General features: G+C 40.0%; 1 protein-coding gene across 1 annotated transcript in view; it reads left to right on the forward strand.

Annotated features, from left to right (window-relative positions):
* Pdk1 (Phosphoinositide-dependent kinase 1) overlaps nucleotides 1–25134 on the forward strand; it is a 1509859-nt gene that overhangs the window by 197514 nt on the left and 1287211 nt on the right. The window contains exon 2 of the mRNA XM_076519275.1: nucleotides 24972–25001. Within this exon, the coding sequence (XP_076375390.1) occupies nucleotides 24972–25001 (30 nt within the window). The remainder of the gene's footprint in view (nucleotides 1–24971; nucleotides 25002–25134) is intronic.

A 25134-nucleotide genomic window follows, 5' to 3' on the forward strand; every position in this document is an offset into this window, starting at 1 on the left:
AATTGATGCGCGATTGCGGGCGCCTCGGGTGGAACGCTCGGAGGAACGCGATCTTCGCGATGCGCCGCGGAACCGTCGTTATATGGACACCCGTTAGGTTGAACGTTCTATTACGTGAACATTCTAATTTTTGAACTTTTTATTTTTTAAACGTTCTATTATGTGAACGTTCTAATTTTTGAACTTTTTATTTTTTAAACATTCTAATTTTTGAACTTTTTATTTTTCAAACGTTCTAATTTTTGAACGTTTAGTTTTTCGAACGTTCTATTGTTTAAACATTCTATATTTTAAACGTTCAATTTTTTGAACGTTCTATTTTTTTAACGTTCAATTTTTTAAACGTTCTAATTTTTGAACTTTTTATTTTTCAAACGTTCTATTATGTGAACGTTCTAATTTTGGAACTTTTTATTTTTTAAACGTTCTAATTTTTGAACTTTTTATTTTTTAAACGTTCTAATTTTTGAACTTTTTATTTTTTAAACGTTCGAATTTTTGAACGTTTAGTTTTTCGAACGTTCTATTTTTTAAACATTCTATATTTTAAACGTTCAATTTTTTGAACGTTCTATTTTTTAAACGTTCAATTTTTTAAACGTTCTAATTTTTGAACGATCTATTTTTTGAACGTTTTACTTTTTGAAACGTTCTATTTTTTGAACGTTTTACTTTTTGAAACGTTCTATTTTTTGAACGTTTTACTTTTTGAAACGTTCTATTTTTTAAACGTCCTATTTTTTGAACGTTCTATTTTTCAAACGTTCTATTTTTTGAACGTTCAATTTTTTACACGTTCCATTTAGCCTTCCATTTGCTTCCTCCTCTTTGCCTTCCATTTTATAAGGCAATTCGGGGGCCACTTGCCACTATTCGAAGGCAATTCGGAGGCCATGTCCCACTATTCGAAGGCAATTCGGAGGCCACATGCCACGATTCGACGGAGATTGGTTACGTACCTTGTAACTCCACCTAAACGGACCATTTTGTTCTGTTTTCCGGGAATTCGCGTCGCGTGCCTGTTATATAGACGCAGGACTAGCGCAGGGAAATTCACGGCGACCCAAAATTCAGCATTTCTGGTAGACACTACTGTATGTTATGATATAAATGATACGAAATTTACATAAATTTTGTCTTCTAGTGTCGGAAGTTTAAATAAGTACTGTCGAATCTACTGTCGAAAGTTTAAATAAATACTGTCGAATTTACTATCGAAAGTTTAAACAAATGTAGTCTTCTAGTGTCGGAAGTTTAAATAAATACTGTCGAATCTACTGTCGAAAGTTTAAATAAGTACTGTCGAATCAACTGTCGAAAGTTTAAATAAATACTGTCGAATTTACTGTCGAAAGTTTAAACAAATGCCGTCTTCTAGTGTCGGAAATTTAAATAAATACTGTCGAATCTACTGTCGAAAGTTTAAACAAATGCCGTCTTCTAGTGTCGGAAGTTTAAATAAATGCTGTCGAATCTACCGTCGAAGGTTTAAATAAATACTGTCGAATCTATTGTCGAAAGTTTAAATAAATACTGTCAAAAGTTTAAATAAATGCAGTCTTCTAGTGTCGAAAGATTAAATAAATACTGTCGAATCTATTGTCAAAAGTTTAAATCAATACTGTCGGAAGTTTAAATAAATGTAGTTTTCTAGTGTCGAAAGTTTAAATAAATGCAGTCTTCTAGTGTCGGAAGTTTAAATAAATACTGTCGAATCTACTGTCGAAAGTTTAAATAAATTCTGTCGAATCTATTGTCAAAAGTTTAAATAAATACTGTCGAAAGTTTAAATAAAAGCAGTCTTCTAGTGTCGAAAGTTTAAATAAATACTGTCGAATCTATTGTCGAAAGTTTAAATAAATACTGTCAAAAGATTAAATAAATGCAGTCTTCTAGTGTCGAAAGATTAAATAAATACTGTCGAATCTATTGTCAAAAGTTTAAATCAATACTGTCGGAAGTTTAAATAAATGTAGTTTTCTAGTGTCGAAAGTTTAAATAAATGCAGTCTTCTAGTGTCGGAAGTTTAAATAAATACTGTCGAATCTACTGTCGAAAGTTTAAATAAGTACTGTCGAATCAACTGTCGAAAGTTTAAATAAATACTGTCGAATTTACTGTCGAAAGTTTAAACAAATGCCGTCTTCTAGTGTCGGAAGTTTAAATAAATGCTGTCGAATCTACTGTCGAAAGTTTAAATAAGTACTGTCGAATCAACTGTCGAAAGTTTAAATAAATACTGTCAAAAGTTTAAATAAAAGCAGTCTTCTAATGTCGAAAGTTTAAATAAATACTGTCGAATCTAGCGTCGAAAGTTTAAACAAATACAGCCTTCTTCTTGTAAGAAGTTTAAATAAATACAGTCTCCTGCAGTCTTCTACTCGATAATTCTCGTATAAAATAAATAATATGATTTTCTGCCGAAAAATCGCGTTCTATACCAAAACACCTCGCTCACACCAAAATATTATTTCCATACACCGTAACGTTCGCGAGATATGCTTTACCATTATCAGAGGCCGACACAGCGACCGCGACCAACGGGAAACCATTCTCTAATTTTTGCGAACGGAGCATTCGATGCGCGTCGACGGCCAAACAGTGACGGGGCCGTTTCTTTCTGAAAGCGGGAGGAGGGGGGGAGGGATCGTCGTTTAATGCGAGCGGCGCGCGAGCATCGGTACAAATAAACATTATTGACGGACACGATTAAAATCCTTGACACAATCGATCCGCCCGGTTTCCCTTTGGATTATGCGCTAAACGGGCATCGACGCGACGGCCGCCGCCGCTTACTAATTTGCCTATTAAACCGTGTTCCGCGGGGCGGGCTCTGTTTTACTACGCCCTTTGATAATATGACACCGCGAGCTAGTGTAAATTTTCGAAGGGCCGCTGGAACACGTTCCCGCGCGGACTCGCCGCGTCGCGCCGCGCCGCCATTAGAGTAAACCCTCGTAAATTTATAACGCGCGTGTAAATGCGCGCGCGGAAATAATGGTATCGCGTAGCTCATTAATGGCAGCGCGGCCGCGCTAATGCATACGATACACCGACGACTTCGAGAAGACATTAGGGCGCATCCCCAGTCGACGCGCCCCGGCCGCGCTCCAGGCGACCCTGACCTTTCCCATCGCGCGCGCGATGGCTGGCTTGCACTCTGAACTTTAATTTCGGCGGTCGATAGAGACGCCGACCGGTGCTGCCGTTATTTAAATAATCGGCTCATAGGTTTGCTAGGCTTCTTGGTCGCAGATCGCGCGGTTCCCGTCGCTTCTTCGGATACCAAAATGGCCGAACCAGGACCGTCGATCATGCGAAATGGAGGACGTTGGAAATGGGAATTTCAGATTCGTTTTATTTAATCATTTATTGGTGTAAAATACTGGGTTATTGCACATGTACGTATGTTTGATATTATTCCCTGTTTGTTTCTATATTTATTTATTTATTTACTTACTTATTTACTTATTTATTTGTTTATTTATTTACTTATTTATTTACTTATTTATTTACTTGCTTATTTACTTATTTATTTACTTGCTTATTTACTTATTTATTTAGTTACCTACTTATTTGTTTATTGACTTACTTACTTATTTATTTACTTACTCGCTTACTTATTTATTAACTTATTTGTTTATTTATTTATTTACATATTTATTTACTTCTTTACTTATTTATTTATTTACTTATTGATTTACTTACTTATTTATTTACTTATTTATTTACTTATTGATTTACTTATTTATTTATTTTCTTATTTATTTACTTATTGATTTATTTACTTATTGATTTACTTATTTATTTATTTACTTATTGATTTACTTACTTATTTATTTACTTATTTATTTACTTATTTATTTATTTACTTATTGATTTACTTATTTATTTATTTACTTATTGATTTACTTACTTATTTATTTACTTCTTTATTTATTTACATATTTATTTACTTATTTATTTACTTATTGATTTACTTATTTATTTATTTTCTTATTTATTTACTTATTGATTTATTTACTTATTGATTTACTTATTTATTTATTTACTTCTTTACTTATTTATTTATTTACTTATTGATTTACTTACTTATTTATTTACTTATTTATTTACTTATTTATTTATTTACTTATTGATTTACTTATTTATTTATTTACTTATTGATTTACTTACTTATTTATTTACTTCTTTATTTATTTACATATTTATTTACTTATTTATTTACTTATTTATTTACTTATTTATTTATTTACTTATTTGCTTACTTTTTTATTTACTTACTTATTTATTTACTTACTTGTTTATTTATTTGCTTATTTATTTACTTATTTATTTATTTACTTATTTGCTTACTTTTTATTTACTTACTTGTTTATTTATTTGCTTATTTATTTGCTTATTAAACCGGACATAGAGCCGTATTATACAACATAAATAATTAAAAAAATAACAATCGAACTTACGAAACTAAAATACGAACATCTGATTTGAGCACTCGATTTCAATAAAGTGTTAACTTCGATTAGGTTACATCGATGATTCTGAGAACGGATTGCCCACATTTATTGGTGGAGCCAAAAGATAAATCAATCTCCCCTCTTATATTGATATTCTCACGGAGCATCGTTTCAGAAAATGATCTGTTAATTTTAAGATCTTTCACCCGTTAATTTCCATTTTTTCATTCCATTTTTCCATTCACATTGTCTTTCGAATCCGGGAACATTTTCGTAACTTCTCTAAAGCCTGTTAATTCGCATTGTTTTCCGCAATGGATCTCCTGCGGAACATTGATACAGTTCTGTTCGCGATCTTGCGTTATCGTGTCAGTTTACCATCGCCGCAGCGTTTCCGGCGCATTTCGAAGATCGATTTAAGAGTGAGCCGCGGAGCGTGTAAACGGGACCGGAAATAACGAGATCGCGTGGCTCATTAATGGTCACGCGCCTAACACGATTACCCTAATGCAACAACGGTACGGTAAATATTTCACTTGGAGCACGGCCGAAGGAAAATCGAACAGAGTGAGAGAGGCCGGGGCGAGCCGCGCCGCACGGCGATGCGGATCGAGAAATTCAGTGACATTTTGCCAAAAAACGTATTTATATTCCACGTATTCCATAAACGTGAAACGTTACATTGTACATAAATATAAAATACGTATTTAGACAGTATAAAATGCGTTTGGGTAATATTATATTACATTACATAACATTGCATAACATTGCATAACATTACGTAACATTGATTAACATTGCGTAACATTCATTAACATTGCGTAGCATTACCTAACATTACATTACATTTGCATTACATTTGCATTACATTTACATTACGTTACAGTACATTTACATTACATTACATTTACGTTACGTTACATTACATTACATTTACATTACATTACATTTACGTTACATTACATTACATTTACGTTACATTACATTACATTTACATTACATTACATTTACATTACATTACATTTACATTACATTACATTTACATTACATTACATTTACATTACATTACATTTACATTACATTACATTTACATTACATTACATTTACATTACATTACATTTACATTACATTACATTTACATTACATTACATTTACATTACATTTACATTACATTACATTTACATTACATTACATTTACATTACATTACATTTACATTACATTACATTTACATTACATTACATTTACATTACATTCACATTACATTCACATTACATTTACATTACATTTACATTTCATTTACATTACATTTACATTTACATTTACATTGTATATTATATTATATTATCTTCCTAGAAGATATCAATGACAATCAATTAATAATTATTGTCCAAACAATGCAATAAACATTTCATCATCTGTAATTAAGAACGCGTATCTTTTAAAATATTTTTAGCGAAAATTTCGTCGCAGTATCTCCGATGGTTCAAAGGTTATCACAGAAAGTCACCGAATTTCTCGACCCGGCCCCGCCGTGCGCCACCGCGCGTATCCTATTCGCTCGTTTTCTCGAATTTAATTTTCCGCCCCCGCGGCACGTCATAGTTGTAAAACATTTTATCGAACTGCTTCGGGTTAAGGTGGTTCGACGGCACCCCGCTCACCCTTCTTCCTATTCCGGCGGATCGGGGACTGGAATCGAAATACTGGAAGCCTCGAATAATACCGTCTTCCTACGGCCGAGCGTAATTTACGGATGCGGCGAAAGAAGTCGCGATGAATTCTAATAAGACGCCCTTTTTCTTTTCAACGGAACGGGATCTAACCCCCCAACCGAAAGATTGCTACACCTTGGCACTATGACACCACGCCGAGGTCTCAAGATGTCCGACCTGTATCGCTTTTATGAAAATCACTGAAAAGACTGAATTCATTTGGACCGCGGATTTTATGCACCTATGAAAAAGAAAAAATGAGTATTCATAATATCAAATGGTAGAATGATTAGAAATAATTAGTAATGTCGGTACGTTACTTTCGACGTAATCAAATTAATAGAGGAAAGAAAGCAGTTCTTTATTTTGCATAAAGATCCGCAGTGTACTTATTGTGTCCGAATTCAGTAATTTATTCGATCATTTTCTATGAGAAGACGATCTTCGAGACGCAATGTACAATAAATAAACTCAACAATTTCAAAAGAAAATATGCGAAACCAATTTGAAAGATTCGGATAAATATTTTTATCTTCTCATGCGATACAGAATTTGCCAAGTAAACGTATATTTATTTAGGCAAACGCATATATTTAATTAGGTAGTGTCTATATATTTAATTATGTAATATCTATTAAACAGTCTCAACAATTTCGAAAGAAAATATGCGAAACCAATTTGAAAGATTCGGATAAATATTTGTATCTTCTCATATGGTAGAGAATTTGCCAAATAAACGTATATTTAATTAGGCAAACGCGTATATTTAATTAGGTAGTATCTATATATTTAATTAGGTAAAATCTATTAAATAATCTCAACAATTTCAGAAGAAAATATGCGAAACCAATTTCAAAGATTCGGATAAATACTTTTATCTTCTCATGCGATAGAGAATTTGCCAAGTAAACGTATATTTAATTAGGCAAACGCATATATTTAATTAGGTAGTGTCTATATATTTAATTATGTAATATCTATTAAATAGTCTCAACAATTTCTGAAAAAAATATGCGAAACCAATTTGAAAGATTCGGATAAATATTTGTATCTTCTCATATGGTAGAGAATTTGCCAAATAAACGTATATTTAATTAGGCAAACGCGTATATTTAATTAGGTAATATCTATTAAATAATCTCAACAATTTCAGAAGAAAATATGCGAAACCAATTTGAAAGATTCGGATAAATACTTTTATCTTCTCATGCGATAAAGAATTTGCCAAATAAACGTATATTTAATTGGGCAAACGCGTATATTTAATTAGGTAGTATCTATATATTTAATTATGTAATATCTATTAAACAGTCTCAATAATTTCGGAAGAAAATATGCGAAACCAATTTGAAAGATTCGGATAAATATTTGTATCTTCTGATGCGATAGAAAATTTGCCAATTAGACATACATCTAATTAAGCAAACGCATATATTTAATACATAATTAAAGATATAGATACTAACTGATACCTATATGCAACTACGATTTCAAAAACTGTGCAAAAACCATACATTTAATTAGGCAAACGCATACATTAGTCATTATTAAATCAGTCAGTATATTTAATTACTTAGCATCTGTACATTTAATTAGGTAAAACCTGCGCGCAACAACGATTTAAAAAAAAACGTTCATTCGCCAAACTCCGTATTGCACGAAAAGAAAGCGAACATTTACAGTCCATTTACTATTTAAAAAATGTATATTCCCCGGGCTTTCGAGCCTCCTTTCAAACAACGGCAGTTAATTCCGCGGCGTAAATGCAATTCGAAAGAAACGGCTAATGGGTTAATTCAGAGTCGCGCGTAGACTGCGCCCGTTCTCGCGGCGGTGGGGCTCGTCAGGGGCAAATGAGGCATCTAAGCGTCGGGAGCAGCGTGGAAGAAAAGAAAGAACGCGAGCGAAATAAAACCGTCGGCGCGGCCGCGTCCCCGGTTCCGCCGGCGGTCGCTCTCGAAAATACGAGATCGTCGTTTTCAGCGGCGCGAGGAGGCGCGACGGCGGTGCGCTCCGTTTTCACAAGCACAAGCCCCGCCGCGGCGGTGCTCGAGGCCCGCGCCGCTTGTCCTGCGAGAACGGCGCCGAGCCAAAGCGACAAACGGCCACGCAGTGCCGTCGTATTTTCCGCGTTCGTCTTTGAAAACGTTATCGCCGACAAAGTATCTCGGGACGAGCATAAACGGCGGGGCGAGGTGGGGCGGCCGCTTAAACCGTCCTCCCTGAAAAACATCCCCCCCTCACCCCCCTGCTCGGCGTCCTTCAGACCGGTTTATCTCATCGAAGCACTCGCGGAATATTATTTCTGATATAATTCCCGGTCCTCGGGTTTCTTCCCGCTCTCCACCCCTTTCTCCTCGTTACAATTCCCTTGCCATGGCCCGCGCGCTCCCCCTCCCCCTCCACCCTCCGCTTCTTTCTCCGTCGTTCGGAGTCGCTGTTCTACACGCTTTGGCCTCTCTTGAACGACCGCAGCGACGAGGACCTTTTCCTCCCTTTCTCTCTCTCTCTCTCTCTCGCTCTCTCGCTCGCTCTCTCTCGCGCGTCCCATCCTCGTTTCATTAATTTTATCTGCACGTTTTACGAGCGGCATCCGCAGCCCGAAACAAATTAATTGCGCCACGCCACTCGAATTAATTGGCGAGCTCGGCGAGGACTCGCGCCGAGCCGAGCCGCGCCGCGCCAGGAATCGCGGGGCGAGTTTCGTGGACCGGACCCACCCCCGGCGCGACGCTCCAACCCTTCGATCTCGAGGACCCTTCGGCCCTGGAAGACCGCCCAATTTTATGTTTGTTAACGGATACGCGGAATTTTTGGACGACGCTGAACTTCCCGCTGATATTCGATGCGGAACGAAACATGTTTCCTTCATCGGCATTGTGCGTCGAAATTGTTGCGATTTTCTCGATTCTTTCTCGATGATATTATCGAGAGGAGAGATCAATCGATGTCCCGATTCTATCAATCGATGTTGAACGATTATATTTTGCACGAGGATCTACGATCTTGAAGTGACTTTTCATATGTCAGAAGTGACATTCAATTTTTGTATAGATTTAATTATTAAATATTGTTATTATTATTATATATTTAATAAATTGAACACTAGTGACATTTAATTATTTTATATATATTTAATTATTAAACATTATTATTATTATTATTATTATATATTTAATAAATTAAACACTAGTGGCATTCAATTATTGTATGTATTTAATTATTAAACATTATTATTATTATTATATATTTAGTAAATTAAACACTACTCTTCTCCTCGTTGCAGTCGAGTTAATTAAAAATGAAGTCATAAATTAAATTAAATTATTAAGATTGAATTTATAAATTGAATTAAATTATTAAGTCTGAATTTATAAATTGAATTAAGTGATTAAACATGAATTTATAAATTAAATTAAATGATTAAAAATGAATTTATAAATTGAGAATTGAATGATCAAAAATTAATCTATAAACTGAATTGAGTTATTAAAAATTATTTTATAAATCGAATTGAATTATTAAAGATTATTTTATAAATTGAATTAAATCATTACAAATTAATTTATGAATTGAATTGAATTATTACAAATGAATGTATTAATTAAATTAAATTATTGCAGATGAATTTATAAATTGAATAAAACTATTAAAAATGAATTTATAAATTGAATCAAATCATTAAAAATGAATTTATAAATTGAATTAAATCATTAAAAAATAATTTATAAATTGAATTGAATAATTAAAATTTAACTGATAAATTGAACTAAATCATTCTAAATTAGTTAAAAATTACCTAATAAGAATCACGAGGCAGAATTTATTCGAATCGTCCGCAATTTTAACAACAGCATGTACCCGAATAAAAAAACATATCCAACAATTTAATTAATGGAAGCATCTCCGCGACTTCAATAATTACGAAATAAAAGCGTGAAACCGATAATAAAACCGGCGATAATAGGCTCAGCGTTGAACATTTAATCGCGACACGGGTCAAACGTACCGTAGAAAATTCCCATTCGATCTGGAAGCCGGGTTTCTTTAACATTCGCGACTCGTCTTCGCATGTTTCACTTAAACACGCGCGGCAGCTCGCCGTCAGGGGTAGCTAAAGGGGTGGAAGGGGCTTCGAAGCGTAGAACACACACGATTCGAATTCAATCGACGGTCCCGCCGGAGCTCGTGGGACCGTGGTGCGGGGAGGGGGCGAAGGTTAATTCCCGTCGTTATCAGCCGTTTGCTCGGCTGCTCGCCTGTTCCGGTTAACGCGGAGGAACACGACCCCCTTAAAAACGTTCTTTCTAATGGCGGCGCGGCGTTGCGACTCGGCCTCGAGCACCGGCCGCTGCAGCAATAACTGGCTATGAGCTCGGTTTACATCTGGATTTACATGGAAACGCGCGTGAATCGCGGGAACTGGCTCGCAACTAGCATCGCCGGGCCACCCGGACCACCTCTCCCTCCCCCCGACTCCACGGCCAAGTAAATTGGTAACTAAGTGGCAGGGTAATATCGGTAACAGTTCGCCGCTGGAAGGTTGTTGCTGTTTGCGTTGCCGGCGTTGCATAGGCGAGCGTAAACTTCGGCCGTGGGCGGGCCGACCTCGAAAATGCGAAAAGCGCGGCCGACGCGCGGTTTTCCACTACACGGATACGGCGTGTCTCAATTTCCGTGCCTCCGGATTAGAGGCGTATATTGTACAAAATTATATATAAATTACATATATATGAAATATATATTATAAATATATATATTTAAATTATTCTGTATAAATTGATGGTTTATATCATTTTTTATTGCGTTCGATCGTATCGACGTGTAAGATTTTGTAGAGAAGTATTACATTGTTTATTTGTTAAAATGTGGTACAGTAGAGTCTCTCCTATCAGAAGGTTTATTTTTGCAACATCGTGATAGCAAAACATTTTATTGTTTGTAAATTTTGTTCGAGCTCTAGGCTAAAACTTTCATTTCGGGGTTTCTATTCTTTTTCTTTATTTTCCAGTGTATATTCCAATGGACTTTTTGTCGAGAATAGTCTAAAAATCGAAGTTCTGAATCTAGGAATGTAATTGAAATGAATCCTGAATTCATTTCGTCACCAAAGTTGACGAATTTCCAGTATTTTTGACAGACGTTGAAACTTTTTAACTTTGGCATATTAATATAATCTTGACATGATTTTTTTTACATAGAAAATAGAATATTTGGATATCAGAGTAGTGTAAAAGTATATGTTCGGATAAGAGAGGTTCTACTGCAAATACCATTTTAATTGATGCTATAGCAGATCTGACAAGTTTAAGTAGTATGGTTGGACAAACGAATAAATGTTTGTTTAACTGTTGTTTCTTGCAATTACTTTGGAATGGTATTATTTTGCTGCTGTTTTTTACAATTGCTCTAGACAATTTTAATTTTTGCTATCATTTCTTGCAATTGCTCTAGAAGGTTTGTATATTGCTGCTATTTTCTGCAATTGCTTTAGGAACTTTCAATTTTATTGCTATTTGTTGCAAGTGCTTTCGAACGGTTTTATTTTACTGCTGCCTTTTGCAATTGCTCTAGACAATTTTTATTTTGCTATAGTTTCTTGCAATTGCTCTAGAAGGTTTGTATTTTGCTGCTATTTTCTACAATTGCTCTAGAAACCTTCAATTTTGCTGCTATTTCTTGCATTTGCTCTAGAACGGTTTTATCTTACTGCTATCTCTTGCAATTGCTCTAGACAATTTTAATTTTTGCTACAGTTTCTTGCAATTGCTCTAGAAGGTTTGTATTTTTCTGCTATTTTCTACAATTGCTCTATAAACCTTCAATTTTATTGCTATTTGTTGCAAGTGCTTTCGAACGGTTTTATTTTACTGCTGCCTTTTGCAATTGCTCTAGACAATTTTTATTTTGCTACAGTTTCTTACAATTGCTCTAGAAGGTTTGTATTTTGCTGCTATTTTCTACAATTGCTCTAGAAACCTTCAATTTTGCTGCTATTTCTTGCATTTGCTCTAGAACGGTTTTATCTTACTGCTATCTCTTGCAATTGCTCTAGACAATTTTAATTTTTGCTACAGTTTCTTGCAATTGCTCTAGAAGGTTTGTATTTTGCTGCTATTTTTTGCAATTGCTCTACAAACTTTCAATTTTGCAGCTATTTCTTGCAATTGCTCTAGACAATTTTTATTTTGTTACCGTTTCATGCAATTGCTCTAAAAACCTTCAATTTTGCTGCCATCTCTTGCAATTGCTTTAGTACGATCTTATTTTGCTGCTATCTCTTGCAATTGCTCTAGACAATTTTTACTTTGCTACAGTTTCTTATAGAAGCTGTCTATAGAATATTGTCTATATACAATTCTTATTTTGTTACTGTTTCCTGCTCTAAACAATTTCAATCTTCGCTTTATCTTAATTCTTGCGATTTTAATACTTACAATTGCTGCAGAAGATTCGTAGTTTGCTACTATTTTCTGCAATTACTCTATAAACCTTCAATCTTGCTGCTATTTGTTGCAATTGCTCTAGAAACTTTCAATTCTGCTGCCATTTCTTGCAACCGCTTTAAAACGGTCTCATCTTGCAGCCGTTTCTTGCGATCGCTCACGCAACCGTTATAATAAATAAATTTAACGCTTCAACGACAAAAGCGACCAGTCAAAACACAAAATTCCAAAGACATTACAACAATATTAACTTGAGAATATTAACACGCCATCCTGCAAGCTCAAAAAATAAGCTTGAACCAGCTAAGGATCTGTGTAGTACGCCGGTGATCCCCGGCGAGCAGGGTTGTTAGGGTTAATAAAGAGCAGCTCGCGGCGGACGGTAATCGCCGCTCCGCCGGCGGGGACGCGTAACCGATACAGAAACAAACGGTTTTTAATCCTCGGCGCACGGCACGGCAGCTTCGCCGTCGTCGTCGTCGTCGTCGTCGTCGTCGACGGCGGCCTCTACTGTCTCCGCTCGGAGCCGCTTAAGTACGTTTACATGGCCTGGCTAACCCCATTACCATCCACTGACGTGTCCAGAGGGATGCAGAGGGAGTAAAGAGACTCTCCAGTTGTCTCCTTCCCTCTCCCATCCGCGACAGAGACGCGGCGCTCGCTGGACGGGGTGGCAAGGGGGAACACGCGAGGCAGGGAAAGCCAGGGAAAGAGAAAGCCGGAGAAAGCGGGAGAGGGTTGAAACAGGAGGAAGTTAGGTGTCTCTTGTTCTGGTCGATGAAAAGAGAAAGAGAGACACGGAGCGAGAGGAAGGAATATAGCGAGAGAGAGAGAGAGAGAGAGAGAGAGAGAGACAGACAGAGACAGAGAGACAGACAGGCAGACAGAATGATAACGTGATAGAGAAAGAAAGAAATAAAGAATGAGCGTGAGAAAGCAATAGAGCGAGAGAGAGAGGGAGAGAGGAATAGACGGACAGAGTAATAGCATGATAGAGAAAGAAAGGAAGAGTAAGAGAGAGAGAGAGAGGGAGAGAGAAAGAGAAAGCAATAGAGCGAGAGAGAGAGAGCAATAGAGCGAGAGAGACAGAGAGCAATAGAGCGAGGGAGAGAGAAAGGAAGCAATAGAGTGAGAGAGAGAGAGAGAGAGAGAAAGCAATAGAGCGAGAGAGAGAGAGGGTAGAGAGAGAAAGCAATAGAGCGAGAGAGAGAGGTAGAAAGATAAAGCAATAGAGCGAGAGAGAGAGAGGAAGCAATAGAACGAGAGAGAAAGAGGAAGCAATAGAGCGAGGGAGGGAAAGAGAAAGCAATAGAGCGAGGGAGAGAGAGAGAAAGCAATAGAGCGAGGGAGTGAAAGAGAAAGCAATAGAGCGAGGGAGAGAGAGAGAAAGCAATAGAGCGAGAGAGATAGAGCGAAAGCAATAGAGTGAGAGAGAGAGAGAGAGAGAGAGAGAGAGAGAGAGAGAGGTAGAGAGAGAAAGCAATAGAGCGAGAGAGAGAGAGAGAGAGAGAGGGAGAGTGAGAGAGAGAGAAAGAGACGGACACAGTAACAGCGTGATAGACAAAAAACGAAAGAGCGAGAGTGAGAGCGTGAGATCGAGAGAGAGAGAATGCGAGGGGCGAGGTCGGCGCGCGGTGTAAAAGCGGCTTCCTCGACGTGTAAGGTACGAGTGTAAGACTCTTAAATGGTTATTGGATTGAGACCCTGCTCGAACGAGCGGGAACTTACTTGGCGATATCCTGTCGTGGTAGCGGCGTTCATGGTCGTGGGGGATAGGATGAAGAGTGGCGAACGGCGACGGGGCGAAGAGGAGGCGAAGAGGCGAACAGAAGAACGAAAGAGAGAGAGAGAGAGAGAGAGAGAGAGAGAGACGGGAAGATATGGAGGACGCGCGGTGACGGCTCGGCGAAGAAAGCCGCGGCGAGGAGAGGAGGAGGATCAAGGTGGCGGGCACGGGGGCGGATAGGGTGGGCCGGGGAGGAACGTGTAAAAGAACGGGTCGTATCACAGGCCACACACGTACCGTGTAAATAGAGATAGCGGTAGAGGGCTGGGACGACGCGAACCGGTGAAGAAGAACGAAGCGGGAAAGAAAGAGCGAAAGAGAGCGAAAAAGACAGAGAGGAAGAGAGAGGAAGAGGAAAAGAGGATACAGTGGGCTGATGCGGATATTCGTATGCTCGAGGAGCAACGAGTTGGTTGCGGCTCTGCCGTCAGCCGGCTAAGTTTTCTTAACACTTTATTGCGGGGCCCATTGTGCTCCCGCCGCGCCGTCACGCAGTGGAACGGTACAAGTGCCATATGAAACATTTAGTCGCCGGCGAAACACTTAATTTAACCCGTGGCCCGGCTCCGCTCTGCCACCCCCGTGGCCACCCCCGCAGAGTTACGCGCCGCGCTGCCGTTGCTGTTTCTGTTGCTGTTTCTGCCACTCCCGCAGCTCTTTTCGCGCTCTTTCAATATTCCAGCGAGTCGACGGGAAACGCGTTTCGCAAACGGGGCACGCGAGACTCGTAAGTATCCGGCGTGTTAACGGAACACGGTTAATTAGAGGCAAGCGCGAATTAGGAACGTGGCTGCCAGCGTCCTGCGAAAGGATTGCAATCGTCTGGAACCGGGGCTTGGCGCCCGGCTCGTTCTGTTCGAGGGATTTCGTTCGGGCCGTAAGGCGATCCTTCGGCCCGGTTTGTTGCGTTTGCCAGGTGGATATGTTGGCATTGTTTCGCGTCGATATGGGACTCCCGGAATTTTTTTTTTAATTATCGTGTATTTTAACGACACCTCTGCTCTCGAGGTTAATCCTTTCGAGGTTAATCCGGACGAGGATTTTTTTATGCGCTGAGAATATTTTTTCTCTAGAAGACTGGAAAACGCGTCGACTCTAATAAGCTCTAATAAGACGCGATAAATGAATGGTACAGTATCGGTCAAAAGTTTAGAAGCGCTACGAGTTTTAAGGAAAACAGGATATGTTGAAGAAAAGTTACACATTTTTGTTGGAACTAAGGGTATTTTATTTATCGATGCGTTTGGTGTTTAACAGTTTTTATGATTTCATTTTTACCGGTTTCGCGGTTTTTATTTTAGGGTAGTTTTGGCGTTATAATGACGTTTGAAGACTTTATTTATAGGAAATGATCGAAAATTCGTTTCCAAGTTCGAGCGTACATTGTGATAAAATTGGTGAAACGTCTAATGTACAATTAATATTGTTATTCTTATAAAATCATACGCGTCAATCACTTTCGGTGCTCGATAGGGTTAGTATTAAAAAACGATATATGTATAAGGTGAGTCATAAATTCGCCCTCACAATTTTTCAACTCCTTTTCCGCTGGTCTGACAAAAGAATGTTTCCTGTCGAAGTTAATTAGTATTTGACCGATAAGAAATTTCAATTTTTTAAATCTAAAAACAAATTGATCTTCAATAAAATAAGGTCACCGTTATATTTTTAAATCGAACTAGGTAATTTTAACTTTATAGTATTGTACGCGACGTCGAGACGAATTCAGCGACCTCCTACACGATGACCTTCGAACGACATTGAAGGAAAAATTATGGCAAATATTGTGGCAATCGATTCATGGCAATTTCTTCTTCAATATCATCCGAAGATCATCGTGCAATAGGTCGTTGAATTCGTCTCGGCGTCGCCTATAATACTACAAAATTAAACTAACCTAGTTCCATTTAAAAACATAACGGTGACCCTGTTTTTTAATCGAAAATCCATTTGTTCTTAAACATAAACAATTGCAATTTCTTGTCGCTCAAACACCAATTAACTTCCATAGGAAACATTTTTTCGTCGGACCATCGAGAGGGGTTGAAAAAGTCGTCGAAACTAATTTCCCAACTCACCCTCCACATGCAATTCGATGTCCGATCAGGTAATCGCGGGGTGCAAGGTTATGTCAAGGTTAAATTTAAATTAAAATCAAGCACCACCTTCTACGATCCCGAAGCTCGTAATTCAGCTCTCATTCGAAGCTCTCCGCTCGGCCCGCGAAGCGCGACGAACAAAGCACAGCTTGCAAAACAACACCGCGTACAACTGAAATCTTGAGTCGAAAGAACTTTCGCGAGCACATTTTCCCGCGACCTATTAATTACACGCGTTTCTGCAACGTTGTAGCGGAAAACAAAGGTGAGGTGTAGGGTGGCGGGGGGGGGGGGGTGAGAGGGAGAAAACAATCTGCCGGTTCTACTCGTCGGTCGCCGGCGTAGAAGAACAGTTTTAATGGATTCTTCCGGCGGTTGTTGACAGAACGTTGAATACGTTTCGTCTGCTCCGTGCGCGGCGCTACGTTAAAGAGATTTTCTATTTGCCGGTGAATGGCCAACCGGGGATCCCGGGGACGTTAAATATGGCCGTGATAAAGCGCCACTTTGTCGCCGGGACACCGTCGCGATTTCAATGGCTCCGCCACCGGCGGACTCATTCGGTTTTCGTTTTTCTTTTAACGTCGGAAGGGTCCGCGAATGAACGTGTCCCTCCCTCAACCCCCTCCCACACCCCGCCGCTACCACGTTCGTGCCCACGTTCCCCGGCGAACAGGCTGTGTCGCGGGTCGCGGGAGTCGTCCGTCCCGCGTCTGCTCGATGAACAATTGCTGAGACACGCCGCGACAAATTGCCGTTTCAACAATCGGCCGCGGCGTTCGTTCGCCTCCCGTTTTCTATAGCGATTTGTCGCGCCGCCTTCGGCCGGCCGTTTTCTTGCTGAAATCTCGAACGCGCGACTGTCCACGCGATCTTTGTTCATCGAACATCTCTTGGAAGTACTCTTTTAGAATTATTCTTGATAAATACTTTTGGATAAGTGTGTGTCCCGAGAATGTCTCGCAATCCGGAAATGGGAGGTTCCTGAGGTCATTTGAAGCAACTTTTTCCTTTGCGAAAATTTTCTCCGTCCCTTCGTTTACGAATTATTAATGGAAAACACTGGCCAATAGGAGGCGAGCTCGGCTGACGCGCGGCGGCCCAGCCAACGAGTGCACGGAGCCCAGTTCCGCTCATTGGCTCGGCCGTCTCGCGCCAAATGATCTCGCCTCTGATTGGTCGCTGTTTTTCGTTAATAACTCGTAAACGAAGCCGCGAATTGCATTTTCGCTAAGGAAAAGGTTGCTTCAAATAACCTCAGGAATCCCCTACTTTCTGATTGCGAGACATTTTGTGGGACACCCTGTATAATTTATATAATTTATAATAATTTTAATATTTGCTTATTTAAACTATTCGAATAAAAATGAACTCATTCGTAGGCAGTCGATTACCGCTAATTAAAGGGAACGACGCGAGCGTCCGATCCTGCACACAATTCTCTTCCTGCGTCGGAAGGCACGAGACGCGAAAGAATATGAATAAAGGCGGGGTGCTTATGACACCTCGTTAACGCCGGCAATTTTTCATTTCGCCTCGGTGCTCCTTTATTTTTCGTTCGTCCCGAAGCGCCGCGACGCCCTCGAGTATGTTTACATGGGCTATTTAGCCCATTGTCTGGCTCGGACGCGTTCAAGGGGCACGAGAAAAATGGGTACGAGGAGAGGGGGGGGGGGAGGTTTGTCGAAACAAACCCGGTATAGCGTTCGCCATGAATATTAATAACATCGGCGGCCTCTGTAAAGCAAATTTTCGAATAACAATGGCCAAAGGGGGAGGGGGAGGAGTGCAGTGTCGTCTTTCTTTCTCCCCGGGACGATCCACGCGCGATATTAGGTTCGGCGACATAATTTCGTAAGTTCCGAGCGGCCGGCCAGATTACAGCTTCGCGCCGGTGGCTCTCGGGATATTACAGCTGTTTCAGCCACGACATTAACGAACACGTCCGTCGTTCTTAACTTCGCCGGCCTCCTGTTCCCGCGGAAGAAAACCAATATCCAACGGTAGTTCGAGGGGAGAGTTAAGGCGAGCCAGCACGCTAAGCCCGAGCCCGCCCCCGCCTCGCTTTTTCATGGGGGGTTGGACCGGTCGAGGCCGGCCAGATTTTAATGCATCCACCCGCGTCGCGTCGGCCCAGTATTGCATTAAGTTGTTGCCGTGACAGATTTTCTACACGAGCTTTTCATCTCTTTCGCCCCTCTTTCACCGCGATTTTTAACACTCTCTCGCCCCCCCCCCCCCGCACGATATCGCCGGAAATCCTCGGATATTTATCACTCATTTTCCCTTATTAGATCTCACTCGTTCTCGTTGCTGGATTTCGCTCGTTTTTCGTTACACGGTTCAAACAAATGCAATGTATAGTACAAGGTGACCCGGCATCACTGCTGCGACCTAGGAGGCGGTGATTCTGCAGGGTGTCCCAAAATCATGGTATTTCCGGGAAGTGAGGGGTTCCTGGGGTCATTTGCAGCAACTTTTTCCTCAGCGAAAATGTTCTACGAGGCTTCGTTTACGAGTTATTAACGAAAAACACTGACCAATCAGAAGCGAGCTCGGCTAGCGCGAGGCGACCGAGCCAACGCGCGCACGAGGCCCGGTTCCGTTTATTGGCTCGCCCGTCACGCGCCAGCTGATCTCGCCTCTCATTGGCCACTGTTTTTCGTTAATAACTCCTGAACGCATCCTCGTAGAATATTATCGTTAAGGAAAAAGTTGCTTCAAATGATCTCAGGAACCCCTTATTTCCCGGAAATACCATAATTTTGGTATTGTAGAATTAGGTTGTCACGAAATGACAGCTTCATTTTACAATGTAATTATTAACATTTATTTACTGTAGTCCGCGATAGGAATTCGAATATTTTATTCTGAATCATGCTCGATCATGTTCCATAAAGTGTTTTAGCTCCGCACAGTTTCGCCGTAATAAATTTTTAAAGCTGACCCGCGTTTCCTGCGATTTTACGCGAACTTACGCCGAAGGAGAACGCTAGAAAAGGGGAACGGTAATGTCGTAACGATAATAATCGGTGCACGGACAGCATCTGTTCGCGTTCCGAGCAACGGGGATCCGGAATTACGCGTAAACGCGCTTCGGGAACGAGGAACAACGGCGCGACGCCTCGCGTCGGCGGCCGGGGAGAGGGGGGAGGGGCGTCAAGAGACATTTATTTCAATATCAACGACGCGTCTCGATCGCCTCGATCCGCCGATACGAGTTTAATTTCCGCGGGCCCCGTGATTTGTTGCGATACATCGAACGCGAAGTCACGATCGCCTCCGCAGTTATTTATTATCGGTTTCCTATTTTCCTTCGCTTTTTTATTATTATTTCTCCCGCCGTTCTCCTTTTTGTCCCGTCTCTCTCTCTGCCTCTCTCTCTCTCTCTCGCTCTCTTTCTATTTCTCTTTTCGCCTCGTTTTTTTTTAATTTTCCGCAGGATGCCCGACGATATTGCGCGTAACTCACGTGCCGAGGAAATGGCCGACATTTGTAATCGCGCGGTGTCCGAAATATGGGCGCAAGCCGGCCGGAAATCGGAGCCTGGTTTCGTTAGGAAGCCATTTTTCAAAATGAAGGCTCCTCGGCCCGACGAATCTCTCTCTCTCTCTCTCTCTCTCTCTCTCTCTCTCTACCGTCGCGCGGCTCCCGGGGCTTCTTCTACGTCGCAACAGATTCCCGCCGACATTCTTCTAGTTGTTTTTGCCGCGACATTTTGCGTTCTCTTGGCGCATCGAGTGTCCCCATTTTGTCTCTCATTCGTCGCTATCGTATAAATATTCGATACGAGTTTGCGTCATAGCAAGACTTTGTGTTGCAACGAGTATACTCGTCGAAAGCAGCGAACTAGTTAAATATACAACAATTTCTCCCGGAAATGCCGAATTTCGCGTTGCTGTGAATTTCCCTGAGCTAGTGCTACGCCTATATGTAATTTATTGTTACGCCGATGCCAGGGGTGGGCGGAGTCGGTCAAGCGTGTGATGCGGCACGCGACGCGATTCCCGGAAGACAATACAAAATGGTCTGTTTGGGTGTGAGACAGGCAAAAAGGAAAGAACAGCTGTGTAGGAGTATCACAGGGAAATTTATAGCGATCCGAAATTTGGCATTTCCTGGAGACATTGCTGTATGTTCAACGCTAGATTTACGGAGCACAAGAAACAGCTGTTTTATATCAGTTTATAAAAGTAACAATAAGACATTTATTTTGATTTTTAACAAGTGTTATTATTTAAAAGTAACAATAAGACTCTTATTTTGATTTTTAACAAGTATTATTATTTAAAAGTAACAATAAGACTTTTATTCTGATTTTTGACGAGTATTATTGTAACATTTGCGGTAAGTAACATATAAATTGAATAAATAACTCATAAATGTATCTTTGCGATGCGAATAATCGTGAATTAAAAAGTTAGTGACCCGCCATTTTGTCGGGTTCCGTAAATCTAGTGTTAATGAGAGTGACTTAGCAGTCTCAGCAACAATTATACCGCGGATTTTATGCGTTCGCGACGAAAACGTGTAGAACGAATATAAAACCGTAAAATCATTTAAAAAATCCAAAGAACTGTATGAAACAATTTTCAGTGGTTCATTAGAATTTTAGGATTTCATGCATCCGCAACGAAAACAAATAGAACGAATATGAAACCGTAAAATCGTTTAAAAGATCCAAAGAATTCTATGAAACAATTTTCAATAGTTCATTAGAATTTTAGGATTTTATGCATCCTCTACAAAAACGACTAAAACGAATATAAAACCGTAAAATCGCTTAAAAGATCCAAAGAATTCTATGAAGCAATTTTCAATAGTTCATTAGAATTTTAGGATTTTATGCATCCTCTACAAAAACGACTAAAACGAATATAAAACCGTAAAATCGCTTAAAAGATCCAAAGAATTCTATGAAGCAATTTTCAATAGTTCATTAGAATTTTAGGATTTTATGCATCCTCTACAAAAACGAATAGAACGAATATAAAACCGTAAAATCGCTTAAAAGATCCAAAGAATTCTATGAAACAATTTTCAGTAGTTCATTAGAATTTTAAGATTTTATGCATCCGCAACGAAAACAAATAGAACGAATATAAAACCGTAAAATCGCTTAAAAGATCCAAAGAATTCTATGAAACAATTTTCAATAGTTCATTAGAATTTTAGGATTTTATGCATCCTCTACAAAAACGAATAGAACGAATATAAAACCGTAAAATCGCTTAAAAGATCCAAAGAATTCTATGAAACAATTTTCAATAGTTCATTAGAATTTTAGGATTTTATGCATCCTCTACAAAAACGAATAGAACGAATATAAAACCGTAAAATCGCTTAAAAGATCCAAAGAATTCTATGAAACAATTTTCAATAGTTCATTAGAATTTTAGGATTTTATGCATCCTCTACAAAAACGAATAGAACGAATATAAAACCGTAAAATCGCTTAAAAGATCCAAAGAATTCTATGAGGCAATTTTCAATAGTTCATTAGAATTTTAGGATTTTATGCATCCGCGACGAAAACGAGTAGAACGAATATAAAACCATAAAATCGCTTAAAAGACCCAAAGAGTCCTATGAAACAATTTTTAATACTTCATTAGACTAATCGAGACGTAAAATAAATCTGTGCTCGCGTCCCATATTTCGCAATTCGAGCGCACGATTTTCATTTCGCACGAACATCCGCGGCCAAGCAATAGCAAAACAAATCATTCGAATAAAATCGTCGACCAAAAGGCACTCGTTCGTATAATTATCGCGCGACAATATTCCCCCAAAGCAATCCGAATAACGCGAAACCGTGAAACCGTGGTTCCGAGGTGAGCTGCTTCGCTGTCGGCGTCGAAGACGAAGCGGACGTCGCCGCAATTCGCGAGCGACGTTCGTTGGTCCGCGATGGAAGAATTTCAATGACTCGGTTATCGTTATCGATTATGGAAGCCGCGGGTCTCTCATTCTTCGTTCGCGTGACTCGAAATCGGCTCGATAACCTCCGCGCGCCTGACCAACCCCTACGAAACCCCGTTCCAACCCCCCGCCGTCCCTCGGCCCGCTCCGCTCCGGCCGGCTTCGAGATATCGGTAATCCGTGTCTTTGTTTAATAATTACCAGGTCGATGGTCGCCGCCGTGCCGCGCGATTAATTACCCCCCACCCGTCCCCCCCGTCGCGGGAGTTCCGGAGGTAATTGGATCCCGATGAACTGTTATCTTGACGCGGCTTAATCGGCCGACCGACGACCACGGGGGCACAGGTGGCCGCGCACGCGGCACAGGGGGAGGGAGGGGAGGGTGGCCGGCAGCACCCCGGGCTTTTTATCTATCGAAAAAACATTTCCGTTGGCCCGTTCCGGGGTTGTTTACAAAACCGGCGGGGGATCGCGTGCCAGATAATGGTTAAATATAAATCCGCGGCGTAAAAATAGCACGCGGGCATTCCGATAATGCCACCGGCGGCCAGATAACGCGCGCGCGCTCCTGATCCGCGTGATTCCCGGGGACGCGCGATAGTCGCCGCTAGCCGGAAACCAGCCGCTTTATATTCGCTTTATTCGCAGCCGCCTGGCGAATTGGTATCCGCCACCCTCTTTATGGGCGCGCGGATTATTTTCGAACGACGTTCGAGGAGCGTCGGTCGATCGCGCGGCCGATTTACGTCGCCGGACACGGAAATACCGGCACACGCGCGCGACCTTTTTCTTTGGCCCAGTTTCACGTTCGCCGATTGTGCGACGTGTCGGTGACCGAATTCGGTCGCTGCAGACATTTCAGTCGACGCAAGTTCGTTGATTTTGCGACTGGACAGATCTTTAATACACACATCTATCACTATCAGTATCTTTCAATACTGTGTACCAACGGTTTCTTGCCCGTATAATGAATAAATCAAATACAATTGAATTAATCGTTAGCTTTCGGTCTACAGAACCTAGTAAAATAGCAGAGTTTAATGAAGCTTCTTACTAGAATTTAATAAGTCGTGCATGTTAGAATTCAACGAACGCGTTGACTGAAATTTCTGCAGCGACCGAATTCGGTCTCCGACGTCGGACAGTGACCGGACGAACGTAAAACTGTGCCAAAGAACAAACACAATTAAATTAATCGTTACTTTCCAGTCTATAGAACCTAATAAAACAGCAGAGTTTGAAAAATTTCTTACTATTGGGTTGGCAACTAAGTAATTGCCAATTTGTTCAATGAAATAACAACTTTTTACTTGGAATGAAGCTTAATCTGTAATGTATTTTCCATTTTGTTCGATGACCTTTTGCCATCTCTCTGACAACTTGAAAATCCCACGCTCGTAGAAAGTCTGATCCTTTTCGGCCAAAAACTGAGTTAAGTGAGATTTTACAGCGTCATCATCATTAAAAGTTTTACCACGAAGGGAGTTGTCCAGGGATCGAAATAAGTGGTAATCCGATGGCGCGAGATCAGCGCTATATGGTGGATGTAACATCAATTCCCAACCAATGTCCATCAATTTTTGCCGAATGGACAAAGACGTGTGCGGCCTAGCATTGTCCTGGTGGAAAATAACACCTTTACGATTGACCAATTCTGGTCGCTTTTCCTTAACCGCTGCATTCAATTTGTCCAGTTGCCAACATTCACGGATAATAAAATATAACATAATAATAATAATAATAATAATAATTTTATAATATAACATTCGCGGATATCATAAAAATGGGAGTGAGAGACATCTATAACTGAAATCGGCAATTACTTAGTTGTCAACCCAATAGAATTTAATAAGTCGTACATATTAGAATTCAACGAACGCGTTGACTGAAATTTCTGCAGCGACCGAATTTGGTCTCCGAACTCGGACAGATGATTTCCAGACTGAAAAATAACGATTAATTTAATTGTGTTTGTTCTTTGGCACAGTTTTACGTTCGTCCGGCCATTGTCCGACGCCGGAGACCGAATTCGGCCGCTGCAGAAATTTCAGTCGACGCGTTCGTTGAATTCTATCGTGTACGATTTAGTAAGTTCTTGTAAGAAATTTTTTAAACTCTGCTGTTTTATTGGGTTCTGTAGACTGAAAAGTAACGATTAATTTAATTGTGTTTGTTCTTTGGCACAGTTTTACGTTCGTTCGGCCATTGTCCGACGCCGGAGACCGAATTCGGTCGCTGCAGAAATTTCAGCGAAGCTTCATTAAACTCTGATATTTTACTAGGTTCAATAGAATGAAAACTAACGATTAATTTAATTGTATTTGATTTATTCATTATACGGGGGCAAGACACTATTAGTACACAGTATTGAAAGATATCTGTCCAGTCACGATAGAAAACAGTGTTTCAAAGCAGAAAAAAATATATCGAAGTTACAATATTCCCATCGAACAGATAAATAGTAAATCTATAATCAATCGATTGTTCAATACTGATTTGAGTAAACAACTTGTTGCTAAATATCCATCTTTTTCTATTTTTACAGATCGAGGATGATCCGACCGAGAAGGAGAAGGTGAGCGTTCTACATCATTTTTGATCCAATTATAAGCGCGAATATTATATATTTCTATGTAATAATATATAATATTAATATTTAACATATAATATTTCTGTATAATATATATTATATAAATATAAATTAATAT

The sequence above is a fragment of the Megalopta genalis genome, chromosome 1 (assembly GCF_051020955.1).
Source record: "Megalopta genalis isolate 19385.01 chromosome 1, iyMegGena1_principal, whole genome shotgun sequence".
NCBI classification, from domain to species: domain Eukaryota; kingdom Metazoa; phylum Arthropoda; class Insecta; order Hymenoptera; family Halictidae; genus Megalopta; species Megalopta genalis.